General features: G+C 41.6%; 1 protein-coding gene across 4 annotated transcripts; it reads left to right on the top strand.

Annotated features, from left to right (window-relative positions):
* Positions 1 to 241: 241 nt before the first annotated feature.
* RNF214 (ring finger protein 214) lies at positions 242 to 19675 on the top strand (the record flags this gene model as incomplete). Of its 4 annotated transcripts, none has more annotated exons than XM_080718233.1 (14): positions 242 to 381; positions 3308 to 3818; positions 4702 to 4761; positions 9510 to 9650; positions 11979 to 12118; positions 14196 to 14292; positions 14509 to 14597; positions 15777 to 15867; positions 16066 to 16164; positions 16335 to 16711; positions 16844 to 16976; positions 17180 to 17284; positions 17556 to 17651; positions 19610 to 19675. In XM_080718233.1, the coding sequence occupies 14 exons, from the start codon at positions 272 to 274 to the stop codon at positions 19673 to 19675; spliced, it is 2115 nt and encodes a 704-aa protein (XP_080574359.1). The 4 variants fall into 4 exon arrangements, with proteins under 4 accessions (XP_080574359.1, XP_080574356.1, XP_080574357.1 ...); XM_080718231.1 differs by having other exon boundaries at positions 275 to 381; positions 3308 to 3350; XM_080718230.1 differs by lacking the exon at positions 17180 to 17284 and having other exon boundaries at positions 272 to 381.
* Positions 19676 to 20270: the final 595 nt, after the last annotated feature.

Raw genomic sequence — 20270 nt, 5'->3', positions numbered from 1 at the left:
ATTTGTGAGAAAAGCTCTGTACAGAATCCTCCGTATTTATGTAAATATGACTTCTGAGGATTGATATCCACTGGGACCTATTGCGCCAAGTAGCTCTTTTAGCACTCTGCTACAGAATACTCAAGTATTTTCTCCTGGAGCCCAAGATTTTCTTTGTGTTTCTTTCTTGGGGCAACTCTGTTGTGTAACTTCTCATGGAAAAAGATACTTTTTCTTTATTTTTTAACTTTTAAAACTTGTAGCCTGTGATTTGTTTCTGAATGTACAGGTCATGATGGCGGCATCTGAGGTTGCTGGTGTTGTGGCCAATGCCCCCAGTCCTCCAGAATCCTCTAGTTTATGTGCTTCCACATCAGAAGAAGGTCACCCAGATGGTCTAAGGTAATGTGTGGATTCCTTTTTTTTTTTTTTTTTTTTTTGTAGTACTGGGGATGAAACCCAGGGGCATTCTACTTTCAAGCTACACCCCCCAGGCCTATTTTGTATTCTTTATTTTGAAACAGGGTCTCACTAGTTGCAAAGGGCTCACTAAGTAGCTGAGGCTGTCTTCGAACTGAGATCCTCCTGTCTCAGCCTCTCAAAGACTGGGATTACAAGCATGTGCTGCCATGCCCAGCTAATGTGTAGATTCTTGATGGGGAAGGTTCATTTGGGTAAAGAGCTTTTAGGATGGACTTATATACCTGGTCTTTCACCTTGGCTCTAATGGCACTGCAGTGGATTAAGCTTTTTAAAGGTAGGCACTGCTTGATCTGTCTTTGTATTTCTGGTATCTAACAAAGCCCTGATACTCAGTAGCACACTAAATGTTGAATAAGTAACTTAGAATATAGGGGCCAGCTCATAAAAAATGCAGATATTTCCCTACCCTCTCTTGCATAGACTATATCTTCATTTAACCATATGCTTATATATCCAACACTCATTTATATAGATAGGATATACATACAGAGGAATATATACATATAGGCAGATATGTGTATATGTTTATATAGCTTTGTTAATATGGCCCACTGCTTTATGTGTGTATTTTGCCTCCCCTCAAACTCACTCTTCCTTCTTTCCTTCCTTCCTCCCTTCCTTCCTTCCTTTCTTTCTTTCTATACTGGGGATTGAACCAGGGGCATTTTACCTCTAGGTTACACCCCCAGCTCCTTTTTGAGTTTTTATTTTGAAACAGAGTCTCACTAAGTTCCTGAGGCTGGCCTCGAACCTCCTGTCTGGCTGGTGATCCTCCAGTCTCAGCCTTCAAATACTGGGATTACCACCACACCTAGATCCCTCTCACGGTAGCTAACACATTGTTATGTGCAGTGTTGAACTAACTTGACTAGAATACCTGGGACTTAATATAATGAATAATATTGACTTAACAGCTCCATATATACTAACACATCTAGCCCTCATCATTCCCAGGAGGTAGGTGCTAATGTTATTACTTCATTTACAGGGGAGAAAACTGAGACACAGAGAGAGGTTATTAATTTGCTCAAGGCTACCAGACCATGTTAGAGAGTTTGAACTCAGGCTTGTCTAACTCCAGAGTACTTAAGAAATATTTGTTTAAAAGAAGAGATGTAGCTGGACATGGTGGTACACACCTGTAATCCCAGTACTTGGGGCTGAGACAGGAGGATTGCAGGTTTGCAGCTAGCTTCAACAACTTAGCTAGACCTTGTTTCAAAGTAAATAAGTCGGTCATGTGCATGTACTTGTAATCCCAGGATTTAGGAAGCTGAGACAGAAGAACTGTAAGTTCAAGACCAGCCTCAGCAATTTATCAAGTCTCTTAGCAATATAGCAAGACCCTCATCAAAACAAAAAAGTAAAATAGGGCTGGATGTGTAGCTCAGAGGTAAAATGCTCCTGGACTCAATCTCCAGCACCTCTAAAAATTAAATATAAAATAAAAAGGGCTAGAAGTATAACTCAGAGGTAGAATGCCCCCAGGTTCCTGACTTAGGGCTGTGAATATTGGATGTCATTGTAAATATGTTTTAAAGAACTCTTTAAAAAGCACAACATGGAAGCCAGACGTGGTAGCACATGCTTGTAATCCCAGTATCTAGGAGGCTGACATAGGAGGATTACAAGTTCGCAGATAGCCTCAGCTACTTAGTGAGGCCCTCTGCAACTTAGTGAGACCCTGTTTCAAAAATAAAGAATAAAAAAATAGGGCTAGCTGTGTAGCTTAGTGGCAGAATGCCCCTGGATTTAATCCCCAATATTGTAAAAAAAAGAAGAAAAAAAAAGCAGGGAAAGCAGTACTTGGCGGGGACTGGGGGGCTTGGTGGAGAGCATATGCCTCACATATTTGAGGCCCGCAGTTCCATCACCAGCACAGGAGAAACAAAATGTGTGGTACATTCAATGTCTGTGACAAATGACACAACTGTTCCAAAGTTAAGTATACATATTAGATAAATTTCTGTTGACAACTTCAGTTTTGGATTCAACTTGAGGTTGAACTGTTGAAGAACCGAAGAAGTGATTCTGGTCAAAGATCTATTAGAGTTTGAGGGGAAAATTGATTTTCTTGTGAAATATGAGAGTGGAATAAAAACTATTTTTTATTAAAAGAAATTATGAAGTATGTACAACTAAATTATTTATTAGTAAACACTAATATTTACTAACATATCCTAAATATTCTAATATTTAGCCGGGCATGGTGGCACACACTTATAATTCCAGTATTTGGGAGGCTGAGACAGGTTTGCTGCCAGCCTCAACTACTTAGTGTAACCCTAGCAAAATAGACCCTGTTTCAAAATAAACAATAAAAAATAGGGCTGGGGCTGTAGCTCAGAGGTAGAATGCCCCTGAGTTCAAACCCTAGTACTGCAAAAATAAAAAATATATAAATAAATATTCTTATATTAGAATGACTATTCTAATAATCATCAGGTTGCTTTATCTATATTCCCCAAAGTTACCTAAATTCACCCTCAAAATATTTTTATATATTCAAAGTCATTTCTGTTCGGGCATTTTACTATAGGCTATGTCCAGAACCCAGGTTTTTACCCACCAAAGCTAGGTAACCTACATATGAGATAGAAATTGTTAGATAGAAACTAAATTACTTTTCATTCTGATTATTGGGAGAATTGATATAGTCTAGTTGTTCTAGTGCTTATATTGGAAGTATTATATCTAATCCTCTTTAAGATTAGGTGAGAGAAACTTTATTTGGGGGGGGGGCAGTGCTTGAGATTGAACCCAGGGCTTAATACATGGTGGGCAAGTGCTTTACCACTGAGCTACATCCCCAGTCCAGAAACTTTTTGTTTTGTGTTTTTGATAGCTCCAAAGATCCTGCACCGAAGCAGAAGAACTCGCCTCCGTTGAGTGCAAGTAGCCAGACAATAACCAAGGAGAATAACAGAAATGTCCACTTGGAATATCCTGAACAGAATCCTGGCTCATCAGCAGGTGACACTGCAGCAGCACACCAGGAGCTTTTACGAGGAAATTCGATACCCGCAGCCCTGTGTCTTTCTGGCAGTGGGTCTCAGTCTGATTTGAAGGACTTGACCAGCACAGCAGGAGAGGAGGGGGACCCAGTCCTCCAAGAGAGCCTCCATTCAGTCGCTCGGTCTCTTAAGCCAGGATGCCACACAAAGCAGCTGGCCTCTGGGAATTGCTCAGAAGAGAAATCCCCACAAGCCTCCATCCTAAAGGAAGGTAGCAGGGACACAGGCTTGGACTTGCGACCCGTAGTGCCTCCAGCAAATGGGGTTGAAGGAGTCAGAGCGGATCAGGATGATGATCAGGATAGCTCTTCCCTGAAGCTTTCTCAGAACATTGCTGTACAGGTCAAGTATTACATTTCTACTACTAAAATGGAATTTGGGGCAGGGGCTTTGAGGGCAGGAGACATTTCTTCATCTTTAGTGGAGAACGACAGTGTCTCGTTTTTGTTTTGGGCTTATTTATTTTTGCTAGCAACCATCACACTGTTTTCATACACTGCCATGCAGTCACTTCATTCTGGTGTTCCATAAATAGGAAAGCTAGACTGGGTATGGTGTCACACTCGTGGAATCCCAGTACCAGGGAGGCTAAGACAAGAGGATTGCAGGTTCAAGGGTAGCCTCAGCAAGTAGTGAGACTCTCTTCAACATAGGGAGACCTTTTTCATAATAAAAATAAAATCAGTCTAGGGTTGTGGCTCAGAGATAGAATGCTCCTGAGTTCAATCCCTAGTACAGAAAAGAAAGAAAGCTAGTAGCCGGTATTTGATTTTATGCCAATATGTATAGTCTCTTTCACTGAGTAATAGGTCATTAGCATTCATATCTCCCATCTTTGTCCTTAAAAGAGCAGTCCTTATTAATTATCTGGCCTACATCTTAAGAAGTATCCTGCCTTCTAGTGACTGGTGTTGCTTATTGCAGGAGGATGTATGGGCATGATAGGTTATAGGGGGCAGAATTCTCATTTTAGCTTTGAGGCTTTCTCTCAGTGAGCTTTTGTGGGATAAATGATGGACACGATGTGGCTGTTGGTGTCCATTTGCCAGCACTGATTTGGGGGTTTTGCTATGAAGCTGACAAGGAGAAAGAGCAAACATTTGCTACTTTGTTGTTTGTGGCAGACTTCCAGGTGAAAGTGTAGAAAAAAATACAGGAATAATTTTGCCTTTTCTAGAAAGGTGACTTTGAACAGTTCTGAATATGAGTATTTCTTCTTTTATAGACTGACTTTAAGACAGCAGATTCAGAGGTAAACACAGATCAAGATATTGAAAAGAATTTGGTAAGTATTTTAAGTGTCATTGTTATGTGAGACCATTAAAACAGAGATCTAGAAGCATATCATTTCAGTTGAAAAAAGTGCAGGAATCTCCTCCATATAATCCCTGTCAGATGGTCAGCCAGCTTCTACTAGATCACTCCAGAGACAAGGAATTTAGCTACCTCACAAATTTACATTTTTAAACAATAGCTCTTATTATCAGTCTGTGTGTGTGTGTGTGTTTTGCTGGGGATTGAACCCAGGGGCATTCTACCTCTGAGCTACACCCTAAGTCCTATTTTTTTTTTCCTGTTTTATTTTTTATTTATTTTTTATTTTTGGTGGTACTGGGGATGGAACCCAGGGGCCTTCTACCTTCAGGCTACACTCCAGACCTATTTTATATTTTATTTGGAAACAGGGTCTCATTAAGTTGCTGAGAGCCTCACTAAGTAGCTGAGGCTGGCTTCGAACCTGCACTATCCTCCTGTCTCAGCCTCTCCTGTCTCAGCCTCCCAAGGGCTGGGATTATAAGCGTGCACCATCATGCCCAGTTCCTTATTATTTTGAAACAGGGTCTTGCTGAGTTATTGAAGGTATTACTAAGTTACTGAGGCTGGCCTCAAACCTGGGATCCTCCTGTCTCAGCCTCCCAAGTACTGGAAATACAGGCATGTACCACCACACCCATCTCTTCATATGATATTTTTTCTAGCTTTCTATCTCTCTGATTATTTTCACCTAGACATGTTTCATTTTTTCAGTGTTTCTTTTAAAAATGGATCCAGTGACTGGACATGGTGGTGTGTACCTGTAATCCCAGCACTTGGGGAGGCTGAGGCAGGATTACAAGTTCAAGGCCAGCCTTGGCAACCTAGTTAGATCTGCTCTCAAAAACTAAAATGGCTGAGGTTGTAGCTCAGTGGCACAGTGCCCTTGGGTTCAGTCCCCAGTACTGCAAACAACAACAACAGTAACAAAAACCACATTCTCTGAACTGAAATAGTCCAGATACAGTGCAGTTAGCTCACAGTAGAGTATGCCACTTGGTCTTTCATTCTGAAAGTTCTCTTTATTATCCCTGGCTTTTTTTTTGGCTAAAACTTTACCTTTTAGGTATATGTACATCTGAATGTTTACACACACACACACACACACACACACACACACACACACACACACACACACACAGTATATATATGTGTATTCATTATTTTTTAAGATGAACCTCAAACTCCTATGCTTAAATGATTCTCTTACGTCAGCCTCCCAAAAAGTTGGGTAAATGTAAATATTTAAAGAGTAAAGCTCTTTCTGGATAAGGCACTTTAGGATCAGGAACAGATCTTCAGGGTAAGATTTGTTCATTGAAAGAAGAGCAATATAAAGAGGAAAAATATTTGTAGCAACTAGATAAGAAAGTGGGTATTTGTTGTAAGTTGAAGAAATTGAAGGGCAGATGGCAGTTATGAGAATACTTTAATTGAAAGAAGCTAATAAAAGGTTTTTTTTAATGGTACTGGGGATTGAACCCAGGGGCTTTTCTACCTCCGGGCTATACCCGCAGCCCTATTTTATATTTTATTTGGAAACAGGGTCTCACTAAGTTACTGAGAGCCTCACTAAGTAGCTGAGACTGGCTTCAAACCTGGGTGATCCTCCTGTCTCAGCCTCCCAAGTGCTGGGATTATAAGCATGCGTCACCACGCCTGGCTCAATAAAAGTTTTTATTTATTTATTTTTTATTTTTATTTTTTTGCGGGTCTGGGGATGAAACCCAGGGGCATTCGACCTCCGAGCTACAGCCCCTGCCCTATTTTTTATTCTTTATTTTGAAACTGGGTCTCACTGAGTTGCAGAGGGCCTCACTAAGTAGCTGAGGCTGTCCATGTCAATAAAAGTTTTTAATAGAGTAGGTTTTGAGCTTGGTGGCAGTTCAAGAAATCTGGTTCTTGCTTTCCTTCCTTCCTTTTTTTTTTTCTTCTCCCTCTTAGTACTGGGGATTGAACCCATGGGCATACTACCTCCGAGTTATACTGAGAGCCCTTTTATTTTTTATTCTGAAACAGGGTCTTGCTAAATTGCTGAGGCTGGCCTCGAACCTCTGATTCTCCTATTTCAGCCTCCTAAGTACTGGGATTACAGCAGTGGGTCACCATGCCTGGTTTCTTTCTCTCTTTTTTCCCTCTCTTTTTCTTTCCTTTTCTCCCTCCCTCTCTCTCCACTCTCTTTTTTCTTCCCTCCCTCCCTCCATTTCTTTCTTTTTCAAACACAGAGCTTCACACATGATGCATGCTAGGTAAGCACTCTACCACTGAGCTATATTCCCAACCTCTTTTCATTGTAATTTTCTGCCTTTTTCATTCATTTATGGTAATTGTTCACTATTTGCAATTAAAATTGTTATTTCTGGTCCTGGGAACTAAGTAGCCAACAGTGTAACAATGTATAATAGCCTTTCCCTTCTTAAGATGAATTATATCATGTAATTTACTGTGTGCCTTTGGGTTCTCTGTTTTACTGATAATAGTACCTTGAGACTTCTTTCCATGATGTGAATGTTCTTCTTTACCATGTTGTTCTAAAAATGTCCCATGGTCAAAGAAGGCACCATAAGGTAAAGGGAAGGAGTTTGGGTTAAAATAGAAATCCTCTAATCTAATGATTGTAATTTTTGGTTCTTTTACTTTTGTTTTAAACAAAAGGTCCTTTTCCAGAATCTTGAAAACTTTGGATTCTCAGTAACACACACACATACACCCAAACTTGAAAACATTCAAAGATCCGCCGAGAGCTATCCACATACCCCTCCTTCATCAGAATCTGTAAAGATATATAAAGATATAACAGCTATAAAGATGTTATGCTGAGGAATCATCTTTTGGGGAGCTGATTCACATTTCAGTATATGTACTGGGGATGTCCCAAATATAAACTATTATCCCAAAGTTAAACCATCTTGGGAACCTATTTTTTATTAGCATAATAAAACTTTTCCTGTTTTCATTTCTAAAACTTTCATTTTTTAAATAGTTATTCATTAGAGCTGGGCATGATGGTGTATACTTGTAATCCCACTACTTGGGAGGCTGAGACAGGAGGATTGCAGGTTCTCGGCCAACCTCAGCTACTTACTTAGGCTCTCGCAACTTAGTGAGACCCTGTTTCCAAATAAAGAATAGAAATAGGATTGGGGGTGTAGCTCAGTGGTAGAAAGACCCTGGGTTCCACCCCCATTATCTCTCACATACACAAAATAATTATCCATGAATAAATTCAGTTTAGTGCTCTTTGTTTAAATTTTTTATAGGCTCCCTTACACTAAATGTGAAGTTAAGTTGACTCTTTAAGTTTTAGTGTCTGTTTGAAAATGAACCACCACTTCCCTTGTTTTACTGATGAGGGCAGGCAGAGATAAACTGTGGTCCTCAGAAGCGGCACTTCCAATCCCTAGTATGTATGGGAGCTTCCTGAGTCACTCGTTGTGAATACCAAGTTCCCCAGCCTCTTCAGTATATCCATCAGCTTTCAGCACTCATGACCAGTTGGCTTCCTTATCCTAGATGCATGTCGACTAGCTGATCTGTTGTTGTTGTTGTTGTTGTTGTTGTTGTTGTTGTTGCAGTGCTGGGGATGGAACCCAGGGGCATTCCACCACCAAGCTATACCCCCAGCCTTATTCTATTTATTTATTTATTTATTTATTTTTGCAGTACTGGGGGTGGAACCCAGAGATATTCTACCTCCAAGCTACACCCCGAGCCCTATTTTTTATTTTTTATTTTTTATTTTGAAACAGAGTCTCACCTAGTTGCCAAGGGCCTCACTAAGTAGCTGAGGCTGTTTTTGAACTGTGATCCTCCTGTCTCAGCCTCCCAAATGCTGGGGTTACAAGTGTGCGCCACTATGCCCAGCTCTTATTCTTTATTTTTGAAACAGGGTTTCACTGAGCTGCAAAGGGCCTCATTAAGTAGGAGCTGAGGCTGGCTGAGAACACGATCTTCCTGTCTCAGCCTCCCGAATGCTGGGATTACAAGCGAGTGCCACACACCCAGCTCCTGTTCTTTGTTCTGCACAGTCTTTCTTTTCCTAATGGATGGTAAAATACCTCCTACCTCTTACCCCTAGAGCAGGGGTTGGCATATTTTTCAATAAGGGTCAAATAGGAAATATTTTAGGTTTTGTGGACTATATGGCCTTTGTTGTAACCATTTAACTCTGCTGTTACAATGTTAAAGCAACATGTAAACCAGTGGGTATGACTGTGTTCCAGTAAAACTGGTATTTACAGTCAGGTGTGGTGGCACACCTATAATCTCAGTACTTGGGAAGCTGAGATATGAGTATTACAGGTTTTTTTTTTTTCTTTTTTTTTCTTTTCTTTGCAGTACTGGGGATTGAAACCAGGGGCATTCTACCTCCAAGCTACACCCCAGCCCTCTTTTTTATTCCTTATTTGGAAACAGGGTCTCATTAAGTTGCAGAGGGCCTCATTAAGTTGCAGAGCATCTCACTAAGTAGCTGAGGCTGGATTCAAACCTGTTTGATCCTCCTGTCTCAGCCACCCAAGTGCTGGGATTACAAGCATGCGCCACTAGGCCTTGCTTTATTTGATCATATTTTAAATAACTTAATATAGTCCTATGCAGCTAATAGTTACAGTATTAAACAGTATAGCTTCAGAGCTCTGTATAATGTCTTGGATAGGCTCCCAGTGATTTTTTGTGATTAAACTGGAAAATAATCTTTCCTTGTGTTTTTCTCAATAGGACAAAATGATGACAGAGAGAACACTATTGAAGGAACGTTACCAGGAAGTCCTGGACAAGCAAAGGCAGGTAGAGAATCAGCTTCAAGTGCAATTAAAGCAGCTTCAGCAGAGGAGAGAAGAAGAAATGAAGAATCACCAGGTATTACTTATATTGAATTGTCAGGGTGGGGATAGAACTCAGTGGCCATGCACTCGCCTAGCACATGCAACACCCTGGGTTCGATCCCCAGAAACACACACACACACACACACACACACGGTTGTTGATGATAAGTAAAGCAACGGTCCTTGATCAAACTCTTAAGTTTGTTTCTCTGTTAACTCTTTAATGGTTTTTATAGAATCTTAAGAATAAAAAGAACCTTTGAGGGCATCTTGTCCAAACTATTTTTTGTTTTGCTTTGTTTTTGCGGGTCTGAGGATGGAAGCCAGGGACATTCAACCTCTGAGCTACACCCCTTGCCCTATTTTTTATTCTTTATTTTGAAACAGGGTCTCACTAAGTTGCAGAGAGCTTCACTAAGTAGCTGAGGCTGTCCGCGAACTGTGATCCTCTGGTCTCAGCCTCCTGAATACTGGGATTACAAGCGTGCACCACCACGCCCGGCTTGTCCAAACTTTTATTCTAATTCAGAGAGAAAAAGATTATTTACTTAGTATGTTTTGTTGATATAATTAGCACAAAAAAATCTGTTTGGTCTTCTAGCTCATTTGTAAAATTATGCTTTTAAGTAGATTAAAGACCTATGTATAAAAAGCAGAAGAAATTTTAAATTAGAAAAAAATTTAGGGGACTATTTATAAAACCTCAAATTGTAAGAGGTTACTTTAAGTAAGATAACAAATCTAGAAGCCATAAAGAAGAGTAATCAATTTATTTACAAATAATTAAAAATACCAAGTGATATGAAAACCAGGTGAAAGATTATTAAACAGAGAGAAAATATTTGTAGCACATCTGACAAATGTTTTAATGTTTATGCCATTCTGAAGATTCCTACAACTTAATGGTAAAAGTCAAGCAAAAACAATCTTGAGAAAATCAGTAAGGTTATAATGTGATTAGAAGTATAATTACAAAAAGTTGGACTCAACCAGTGGATGTGTAACTGAATGTTTGGATAAATGGATATATTCATTTGATGTCATATTATGCAGCTAATTTTTAGTAAGATCTATAGTTATTGACTGTAGGTCATGACATACTAGAATATGTTCAGGCTAAGTGAAAAAAAGGATGCAAAATAATGAATAGAAAATGTCCTAGCTGGGCGTGGTGGCGCACTCTTGTAATCCCAGTACTTGGAAGGCTGAGACAGGAGGATTGCAGTTCGCAGACTGCCTCAGCTACTTAGTGAAGCTCTTTGCAACTCAGTGAGACCCTGTTTCAAAAAATAAGGCTGGGCCTGTAGCTCAGAGGTAGACTACCCCTGGGTTCTATCCCCAGTACCACAAAAAAAAAAAAAAAAAAAAAAAAAAAAGGAAGGAAGGAAGGAAGGAAATGTCCCTATTAAAAAAGAAAAGAAAAATGGGACCGAGTGTGGTGGTGCATGTTTGTGATTACAGCATTCAGGAGGCGGAGACCAGTTGATTGCAGTTCAGGGACAGCCTTAGCTACTTAGCAAGACCCTTTGCAACTCATTGGACCCTGTTTCAAAAAAAATAAAAAGACTAAAAATTAGGATGGGGGGGGTTTAGCTTGGAGGTGCAGTGCCCTTGGGTTCCATCCCCAGTACCTCAAAAAAAAAAAAAAGGAAAAAAAAGAAAAAGGACTGGGGGCATATAGCTAAGTGGTAGAGTATGTGCTTTGTATGTGCAAAGCCCTGAGTTCAGTCCCCAGCACTGTTCCCCCTATCCCCTCCAAAAAAATGCACATATTTGTGTGAGAATGTACAGAATGTTTCCAAAAGCACAAGACAAAGTAGTTAACACATAGACTACCGTTATGGGTGGATGTCCTATGAAGTTGGGTATAACTGTTAACTTCATCACTTTTGTATCCTATTACAAATATATGCATAAATATGTTTGTTGTTGTTAAATAGAAAAAAGGTAGACAAGCAGAAAGCTCCCACACTTAACAAAGTGGACTGTAACAAAACACAACATGACCATGCTTGTTGGGTGAAGCAAAGCCCCACCTGGAGCAGAGTGCCTGCTCAGCATTCCCGACAGGTGCTCAGCATTCAGCCTTCATGTGAATACCAGAATGGAGAACTGATTGCTTCACAAGACAGTACATTTCATTTTGAGCTTTTTCTTTTTGAGTTGAAGTCTGTGTTCCTGAAACTTTCTCCCTAAAGTCTAGATATTGGTTTTTAGAGCTTCTCATCACCAGATTCAGTCAGTTCAGTTTGAATTCACTGAAGTCAATATGATTTTGTGATCATTGAAAACAACCTTCAGATTAAAAATCTAACTTATTTCCTTCTTTATTCGTGTGTGACTGCAATTTTGTGGGATTCAGGAGATATTAAAGGCTATTCAGGATGTAACAATAAAGCGAGAAGAAACAAAGAAGAAGATAGAGAAAGAAAAGAAGGAGTTTTTGCAGAAGGAACAGGATCTGAAAGCTGAAATTGAGAAGCTTTGTGAGAAGGGCAGAAGGTAATTGATGTGTGCATGTGTATATATGTATACATGGGGCAAGTCCCATTTGTATTTATAGTTTTCCTTTCAGTCTGATTTTCATTTGCAAAACAAGCACACAAATAAAATTCTCCAGTGACTTGGTGTTCTCAGTATCCTAAGTTAGACCTAATAGATAAAAAGTTACCAGAGTTTCATTAATATAGGGAGGAATTAGCTAGGCAACAAATGGGAGGAGAGACATTGCAGGCAGGGGGCCCACAGACAGAAGAGCAGCGAAGGTAGAGGGAATAGGCTAGCACGGCCCGGAAAGGCTCACATGCTGCTAACGTTGCATATGTCTGGGAGAGACTGAAAGCATTTTCAGGGAGGAGGGACTATCAAATGATGTGATTTGTATTGTAGGTACATCACTTAGACGATTGGAAAATGGATTGGAGTAGCATGCTGACCAATCAAGAGCCAGAACCTAGGTTAGTTAGAATAATGGTGGCCAGAACCAAAGTAGTGTCAGTGGGCATGGGAAATGGGCAGTTTGTAAGACATTGGCTGATGTATGTGGAAGACTTAGGGATAACTCCATATTTCTGGGTTAGAAAATTAGGGAAAATAATGGGGTTCTTTTATGAGTTTCAGTTTAAGTTCTGCCTTCCCTGGGCTCAATCTCGAGTACCATTAAAAAATAAAAGTAGCGGAGAATGTTTCCTTTGGTAAGAAGTTAATTTGGGGAGAGTACATGAAAATTAAGGGGAAAATTCTTACCTGCTCATATCTATTAGATGAATAGACCTTTGTCAGTAGAATGCAGACTTAATGTCAGTGAATGAATGGGTAAATGAACGAATGAATCTCTGAAGTAGAGAACAGGGATATGTGGAAAACCTGGCCAAAAGCTAGAATATGTGAGGGGCAGGGGCCTCAGGGACTTCTTTTAGGTGAATGGCTTCCATTCTGTTGCATAAGATTACTAAAAATGAGAGGGGAATAGAATTGCTTCTCTCTCTAAAGAAAAGCAGGAACATTTCTCTTAAGATGTAATTCTATTCATAATATTTTTATCCAGCAGGGCGTCGTGGCTCATGCTTGTAATCCCTGCTCTTGGGAGGCAGAGACAGGAGGATCGCGCAGGTTCGATGCCAGCTGTGCTGGCTTAAAGAGACCCTGTTTCCAAATAAAAACGTATAAAAATAGGTCTGGGAGTGTAACCTGGAGGTAGAAGGATTTCCAGGAACCCCAGTACCACCAAAAATATATATATATATTGAAAGCCAGTGAAAATAAACATTTTCATACTATTCTATCCTCTGCTCTTGATAGCCTATGCATTTAGCTGTAAACTTATTACAATCCAGTGTAACAGAAGGGAGTTCTTTTGCTGGCTCTGCTCCATAATGGCCACTTAAGGTCTGAGTAGGGCGATCAGCTGTCCAGTTTTTAACACAGAAAGCGGCATATCCTAGGAACTCCATCAATACTGGGCAAGCCAGAATAGTTGGTCACTCTGAACCCGAGTGAGGACATCACACTTTGGGATGGGGATCGGGGTGGGATGCTTGGCCCTGCATCCTGCATTAATAAAAGACAAACAAGAGAAGTGCCATGAAGACTTTGAGCCTCTTGAACTAGAGTATTTTGCCTTTAGGGCAAGGTTTCAGTTTGTTTGGGTTTTTTTTAGAGTTTGTTTACAGAACTGGGTATTAGACTTAGAGGCATTCTACTCCAAGCTACACCCTCAGCCCTATTTTTTGTTTTGAAACGAAAGTAACTGAGGCTGCTATGAACCTGTGGTCCTTCTATCTCAGCCTCCCAAGTACTGGAATGACAGGAATGTGTCATCACACCTAGCCAAAGTTTAGATTCTAAGAGGTACTCTTTCGTATTTGAGGTAATTTTATTTTAGCAAATGAAGATGTGAACCTTTGTGTCATTGTGGGTCACTTTGTACACTGTCTGTCTTTATCTATAGTGAATACTGAGAGTGAGACTTCCTGTAGCAGATCCTTCAGACCAGTTCTGGGCTTTCCTTTTGCCTCAGTGTCTCTCAGCAAGCCTGTTTTTCCTCCCATAGTCTTGTTCTCGGTTTCTTTTTTTCCAGAGAGGTGTGGGAAATGGAACTGGATAGACTCAAGAATCAGGATGGCGAGATAAATCGGAACATTATGGAAGAGACAGAGCGGGCCTGGAAGGCAGAGGTGAGGAGCACTGATACCTTGTGAGCCTTGGTTTGGGCTTTCCAGATGGTATATACTTTTGGTATAGTATTAAAAGAACCAGCAAGCATTAGTTTTAACTATGTAGGGGGTAGCTTTGTATATGAAAAATTAATAATAAAGACTGTATGTGTGGTGGTGGTGGTGGTGTGTGTGTATGTGTGTGTGTACTAATGCGCATGTGTGTGGTTTGCTTAGATCTTATCACTAGAGAGCCGGAAAGAGTTGCTGGTATTGAAACTGGAAGAAGCAGAAAAGGAAGCAGAACTGCACCTTACTTACCTCAAGTATGTGCCTTCCCATTTTAAGCTTTGGTGCTCTATTTTAGGTTTTTAAAATCCTAGGCCAGCCAGGCGTGTTGGCGCATGCTTATAATCCCACCATTTGGGAGGCTGAGACTAGAGGATCATGGTTTGTGGACAGCCTCAGCTACTTAGGCCCTTTGCAACTCAGTGAGACCCTGTTTGAAATTAAAGAATAGCCAGGTGTGGTGGCGCACGCTTGTAATCCCGTGCTTGGGAGGCAGAGACAGGAGGATCACGCTGGTTCAGAGCCTCGCTGGCTTAAGAGACCCTGTTTCCAAATAAAAATATAAAATAGGTCTGGAAGTATAGCACGGAGGTAGAAGGGTTTCCAGGAACCCCAGTACCACCAAAAAAAATAATAAAAAAAAGAAGGTAAAATGCCCCTGGGTTCCACCCCCCTTGCCACAAAAACAAACTCTTAGGCCAGTAAGTCTGGCACTATTAAGTTATCAAAGTATTAATAGAGGTCTTTGGAGATTTCTTTCTTACAGTTATTTCTCCTATTTGCCACAGAATTTGGAGGACCCCTGTGGCATTTTCAGGCAGTAAAGAACACTTTCTCTGTAGCTGGTCCTATTTCAAATATTTGGCTTATTATTAATTAATTAATGTATTTATTTATTTTTGTGGTACTGGGGCTGGACCCAGGGGCTTTTCTACCTCCAGGCTATACTCCCAGACCTAGGTTATACTTTTATTTGGAAACAGGGTCTCACTAAGTTGCTGAGAGCCTCACTCAGTAACTGAGGCTGGCTTTGAACCTGTGATCCTCCTGTCTCAGTCTCCCAAGCACTGGGATTACAAGCGTGCACCATCACGCCCAGCTAAATACTTGGTTTAAAAGATAATGGCTAGCCAGGCATGGTGGTGCATGCCTGTAATCCCAGTACTTGGGAGGCTGAGACAGGAGGATTGTAGGTTCAGGATAAGCTTGGACAACTTAGTGAGACCCTTTCTCCAAATATAAAGGGATGGGGATCTAGCTCAGTGGTAGAGTGCCCTGAGTCCAGTCCCTAGTACCACAGAGGTGAAAGATGATAGACCTCAGGCAGCTCCCACCCCTTATCAGGCCTGTTTCCTTGCTGCTACTGTCTTACTATCTCAGAGAATAAGGAATTGAGCTTTCTTTGATTCTATACATTCCTTTTGGTTTCTTGAAAGGTCAACTCCCCCAACACTAGAGACAGTTCGTTCCAAACAGGAGTGGGAGACTAGACTAAATGGAGTTCGGATGATGAAAAAGAACGTTCGGGTAAGTATTGTGGTTGTTGATTTCTGGGTCCGCATATCTACTGGTGTTTGAACCTGTGGGCAGTGTGAAGATGGTTCATGCTGCCTCTTGGGGCTGGTTCCACCATGCCATTGTTTCCTGGTAATGGTTGGTATGCTTCCTGTAGATGCTCAATCAGCTCAGCAATAAAGGGTGGTCCTTTCGTCTCCTTTTGTCCAGGACCAGTTTAATAGTCACATCCAGCTAGTGAGGAATGGAGCCAAGCTGAGCAGCCTTCCTCAAATCCCTACTCCCACTTTGCCTCCACCTCCCTCAGAGGTAAGAGAGCTGGCTTTTCAGGGTCCACCTTTCTGTGTTGGTGGCAGAGCCAAGGTCTTCTCTTTGTTCTATTTATGCAACTTTTGGGACCATCCATTTCATGCCAGGGTTGCTCATTGGTTTCTGCTCCAGTTCCCTAAACTTTCTTCCTTGCCTCTTTCCATGTGCAGACAGACTTCATGCTTCAAGTGTTTCAACCCAGTCCCTCCCTGGCTCCTCGGATGCCCTTCTCCATTGGGCAGGTCACAATGCCCATGGTTATGCCCAGTGCAGATCCCCGGTCCTTGTCCTTCCCGATCCTGACCCCTGCTCTTACCCAGTCCAACCAGCCTTCCCCTCCTCTTCCTGGCTCCCATGGGAGAAATAGCCCTGGTTTGGGTACCCTTGTCAGTCCCCATGGTCCCCATGTGCCCACTGCCACCTCCATCCCGCCTCCCCCGGGCTTGGGCGGTGTTAAGGCTTCTACTGAAACTCCCCGGCCCCAACCAGTAGACAAACTGGAGAAGATCCTGGAGAAGCTGCTGGCTCGGTTCCCACAGTGCAATAAGTAAGTATCTTTAGGATTCGTTAAAATATTTTTGTCAGGGAAATGCTTATGGTTTTCAGTAGTGGAGGTTTCTTGGGTGTTCGCCATGAGTATAGTATAGAATCCCTCTCCCTCAACATTTTCCTTTCTCAGGGCCCAGATGACCAACATTCTTCAGCAAATTAAAACAGCACGCACCACCATGGCAGGCCTGACCATGGAGGAACTAATCCAACTGGTAGCTGCGCGACTGGCTGAGCATGAGCGGGTGGCAGCAGGTACTCAGGTAAGAAGAGTTGTCTGGAAAGAAGTGGGCCTCCTGGGGGCTGGGAAGGAGGCCAGCTTCAGGGAAAGGTGGGGTGGGAGGCAGTACACCAGGGGTATCTAGTCAATTCCCCCGCTTTGCTGGACTGGAAAGTAGATTTCTTTTTGTTGTGTGCCAGTTCCTCAGACTCTCTTCCCTTACTCTAATATGGTTTCTATCCACAGCCACTTGGTCGAATCCGGGCCCTGTACCCTGCTCCACTTGCTCAAGTCAGTACCCCAATGTTCTTGCCTTCAGCTCAAGTTTCATATCCTGGAAGGTCTTCACATGTAAGAGTCTCTTTCTTTTGCCACTGGTATGTGGAGAGGCTGAGGGTAAGGAGGGAGTGGGTATGTGGTGAAGTCAGGAGGAAGCTATCTGTTAGCTGTGTTGTTTATAGCCCTTTGAGGAGTAGGCAAGTACTTTAGGCAGGATATATATTTGGACTTTTATTTCTTTTGGTGTAAAATTATTTTGCTACATGGAAATAATAGATGGTCATAAAAGGCAAGGTGACCCAGAGGTTCCTTACCTCATGACAAGGCCATCTCTGTGCTACAGGCTCCAGCCACATGTAAGCTGTGTTTGATGTGCCAGAAACTTGTCCAGCCCAATGAGCTACATCCAATGGCGTGTACCCATGTGTTACACAAGGAGGTGAGTGCTGTGGACCGGTCTTGCCGCCTGCTGTTTTTCCTGACTACAGAGATCATTTTTCTTGGGCTTTTTTCTTTACTGGGTTGATGCTCATCATTAATACCTAATCTTAAGGATTTCAGTAAGTTATAGCTTAAACATCAGTAGAATTCAGAGTGCTTCAGCTAGGCTCTTCCAGCTTTAGGACACTGGGGAAGTGGTTCATACTAGAACACTGATAAGTCACTTTGTTGAAAAATTGACTGTTAACGGTAATCTATATGTATAATCAGTGTTTCACCTATAGCAAGGATTGATAAGAGACTGTACTTAGAATGGAATAGGAAGAGCTGGGCATGGTGGCACACGCTTGTAATCCCAGCATTTGGGAGGCTGAGACAGGAGGATTGTGGTTCGCGGACAGCCTCCGCTACTTAGTGATGCCCTTTGCGAGTGAGATCCTGTTTCAAAATAAAGAATAAAAAATAGGGCTGGGGGTGTAGCTCGGAGGTAGAATACCCTTGGGTTCTATTCTTAGTACTGCAAAAAAATAAAAATAAAAAGAATGGAATAGGAAGCTGGGTGTGGTGGTGCACACTTGTAATCCAGTACTTGGGAGGCTGAGACAGGAGGATCTCAGGTCATGGCCAGCCTCGGCTACTAATGAGGCCTTCCACAACTTAGTGAGACCTTGTTTCAAAATAAAGAATAAAAATAGGCCTAGGGAAGCCAGGCATGTTGGCGCATGCTTGTAATCCTGCGCTTGGGGTGCTGAGACAGGAGGATCGCACAGGTTCAAAGCCAGCCTCTACTGGTTAAGAAACCCTGTTTCCAAATTTAAAAAATATAAAATAGGTCTGGGTGTGTAGCCCAGAGTTAGAAGACCCCTGGGTTCCATCCCCAGTACCACTAAAAAAAAAAAAAATAGGCCTGGGGGTACAATTCCCAGTACCACACACACACACACACACACACACACACACACACAATAAAGAATGGAATAGAGAGCCTGAACATGAGGTTAGTGACTTCATTAGCAGAATAGCTCTCAGGCGTGGTGGTGCACACTGCTAATCCCATTACTTAGGAGGCTGAAAAAGGAGGATTGCAGGTTTGAGGATAGCCTCAGCAACTTAGCAAGGCCCTCCACAACTTACTGAGACCCTGTTTTAAAATAAAATAAAATAGGGCTGGGTTTGTAGCTCAGAGATAGAATGCCCCTGGGTTCAATCCCCAGTAACACACACACACACGAAACAGAGGCTGGAAGGACTGCCTGTAAGGGACTGTCCTCACCCACAGTCCCTCCAGGCAGAGGTGAGTTCCAACAGCAAGGATGATTTCTTGCTAAGTATTCTGTTTTGTTCTTGTTTCTCCAAGAGGTAGAAACTGAATTGGCATCTAAATTCTTTTTTTTTTTTTCTTGTAGTACTGGGGATTTAACCTAGGGGCATTCTACCTCCAAGCTATACCCCTAGCCCTATTTTTTATTCTTTGTTTTGAAATAGGGTCTCACTAAGTTGCAGATGGCCTCATTGAGTAGCTGAGGCTGTCCACAAACCTGCGATCCTCTTATTTCAGCCTCCCAAGTACTGGGATTACAAGTGTGCACCACCACTGCTGGTAACATCTAAATGCTTGGTGAGAAAAAAACCCTCAGTAAGATTTAAGGGTGGTTGGTGTTACAGTGAAGCTCATCTCAGATAAAATGGATCATAATAAGGAGCAAGTAACATTAGATACTGAAGTTTTGGAATGCAGTGCCATGAGCACCTTTTAGCTGTGTTTCTGGTCCTCGTAGAAAGGACAGGTCCATCTGCTGTGAAGAGTCTTTGGGGATAAGAGCCATTTAAATAGCCCTCTAATCCCCCAGAGTAAGAAGTTTTTTTTTTTTTTAAACTTAGACCTTGCTAAATGATGTTATTTACTCTCTCCTTGCTTCTCAGATAAGCCTGAGATATGTCTCTCTTTCTTTCCAGTGTATCAAATTCTGGGCCCAGACCAACACAAATGACACTTGTCCCTTTTGTCCAACTCTTAAGTGATGGACCTGACTTGAGAGGAAGAAGTGGAAAAACTGATGTGAACAGGAAGCACGGGTTCAAAATTTCTAAAACTCTATATTTATACAGTTACATATACTCATGCCATGTACATTTTTATTATATAGGTAATGTGTGTATAGAAAGTCTGTATTGAAATGTTCGTAAATGAAAGTATGTATATTATGCAGAAGTGGTCTGATCCCCCTCAACTTGCAGTTCTTTTGGGGAATGCAGATTATAGGGAAGATGATGTTTAGATTGGTCTTGAAAATGATATCATATACTGCCAGAGCTGTTTCTAGATAAAGGTAGGAAGCCGCTATTGCTCTGAGGCCATTGTGACTCAGCCTCTGGTCCATTTTCTTAAGGCTCATGTGTTTAGACTTGAAGCCTGGTGCTCACCTGCTGTCCAGCCAGAAGCCTTGCTAACCGGGAGCTTCCAGAAGCCTCTGTTGTTCTAGCCACTCCACTCTGAACAGATAAAATGAGATTCTGATTGAGGGGGAAAATATAATCCTAATAGTTTGACTTTTCATTGAATATTTTACTGTGTTAATGTTCATTATTTAAACGTACACATTAGGTTTACAAAGTA

This window comes from Muscardinus avellanarius (assembly GCF_963383645.1).
Source record: "Muscardinus avellanarius genome assembly, chromosome: 1".
NCBI classification, from domain to species: Eukaryota; Metazoa; Chordata; class Mammalia; order Rodentia; family Gliridae; genus Muscardinus; species Muscardinus avellanarius.
Note: the sequence above shows the minus strand (reverse complement) of the source record. Positions and strands in the feature narration are given on the sequence as shown.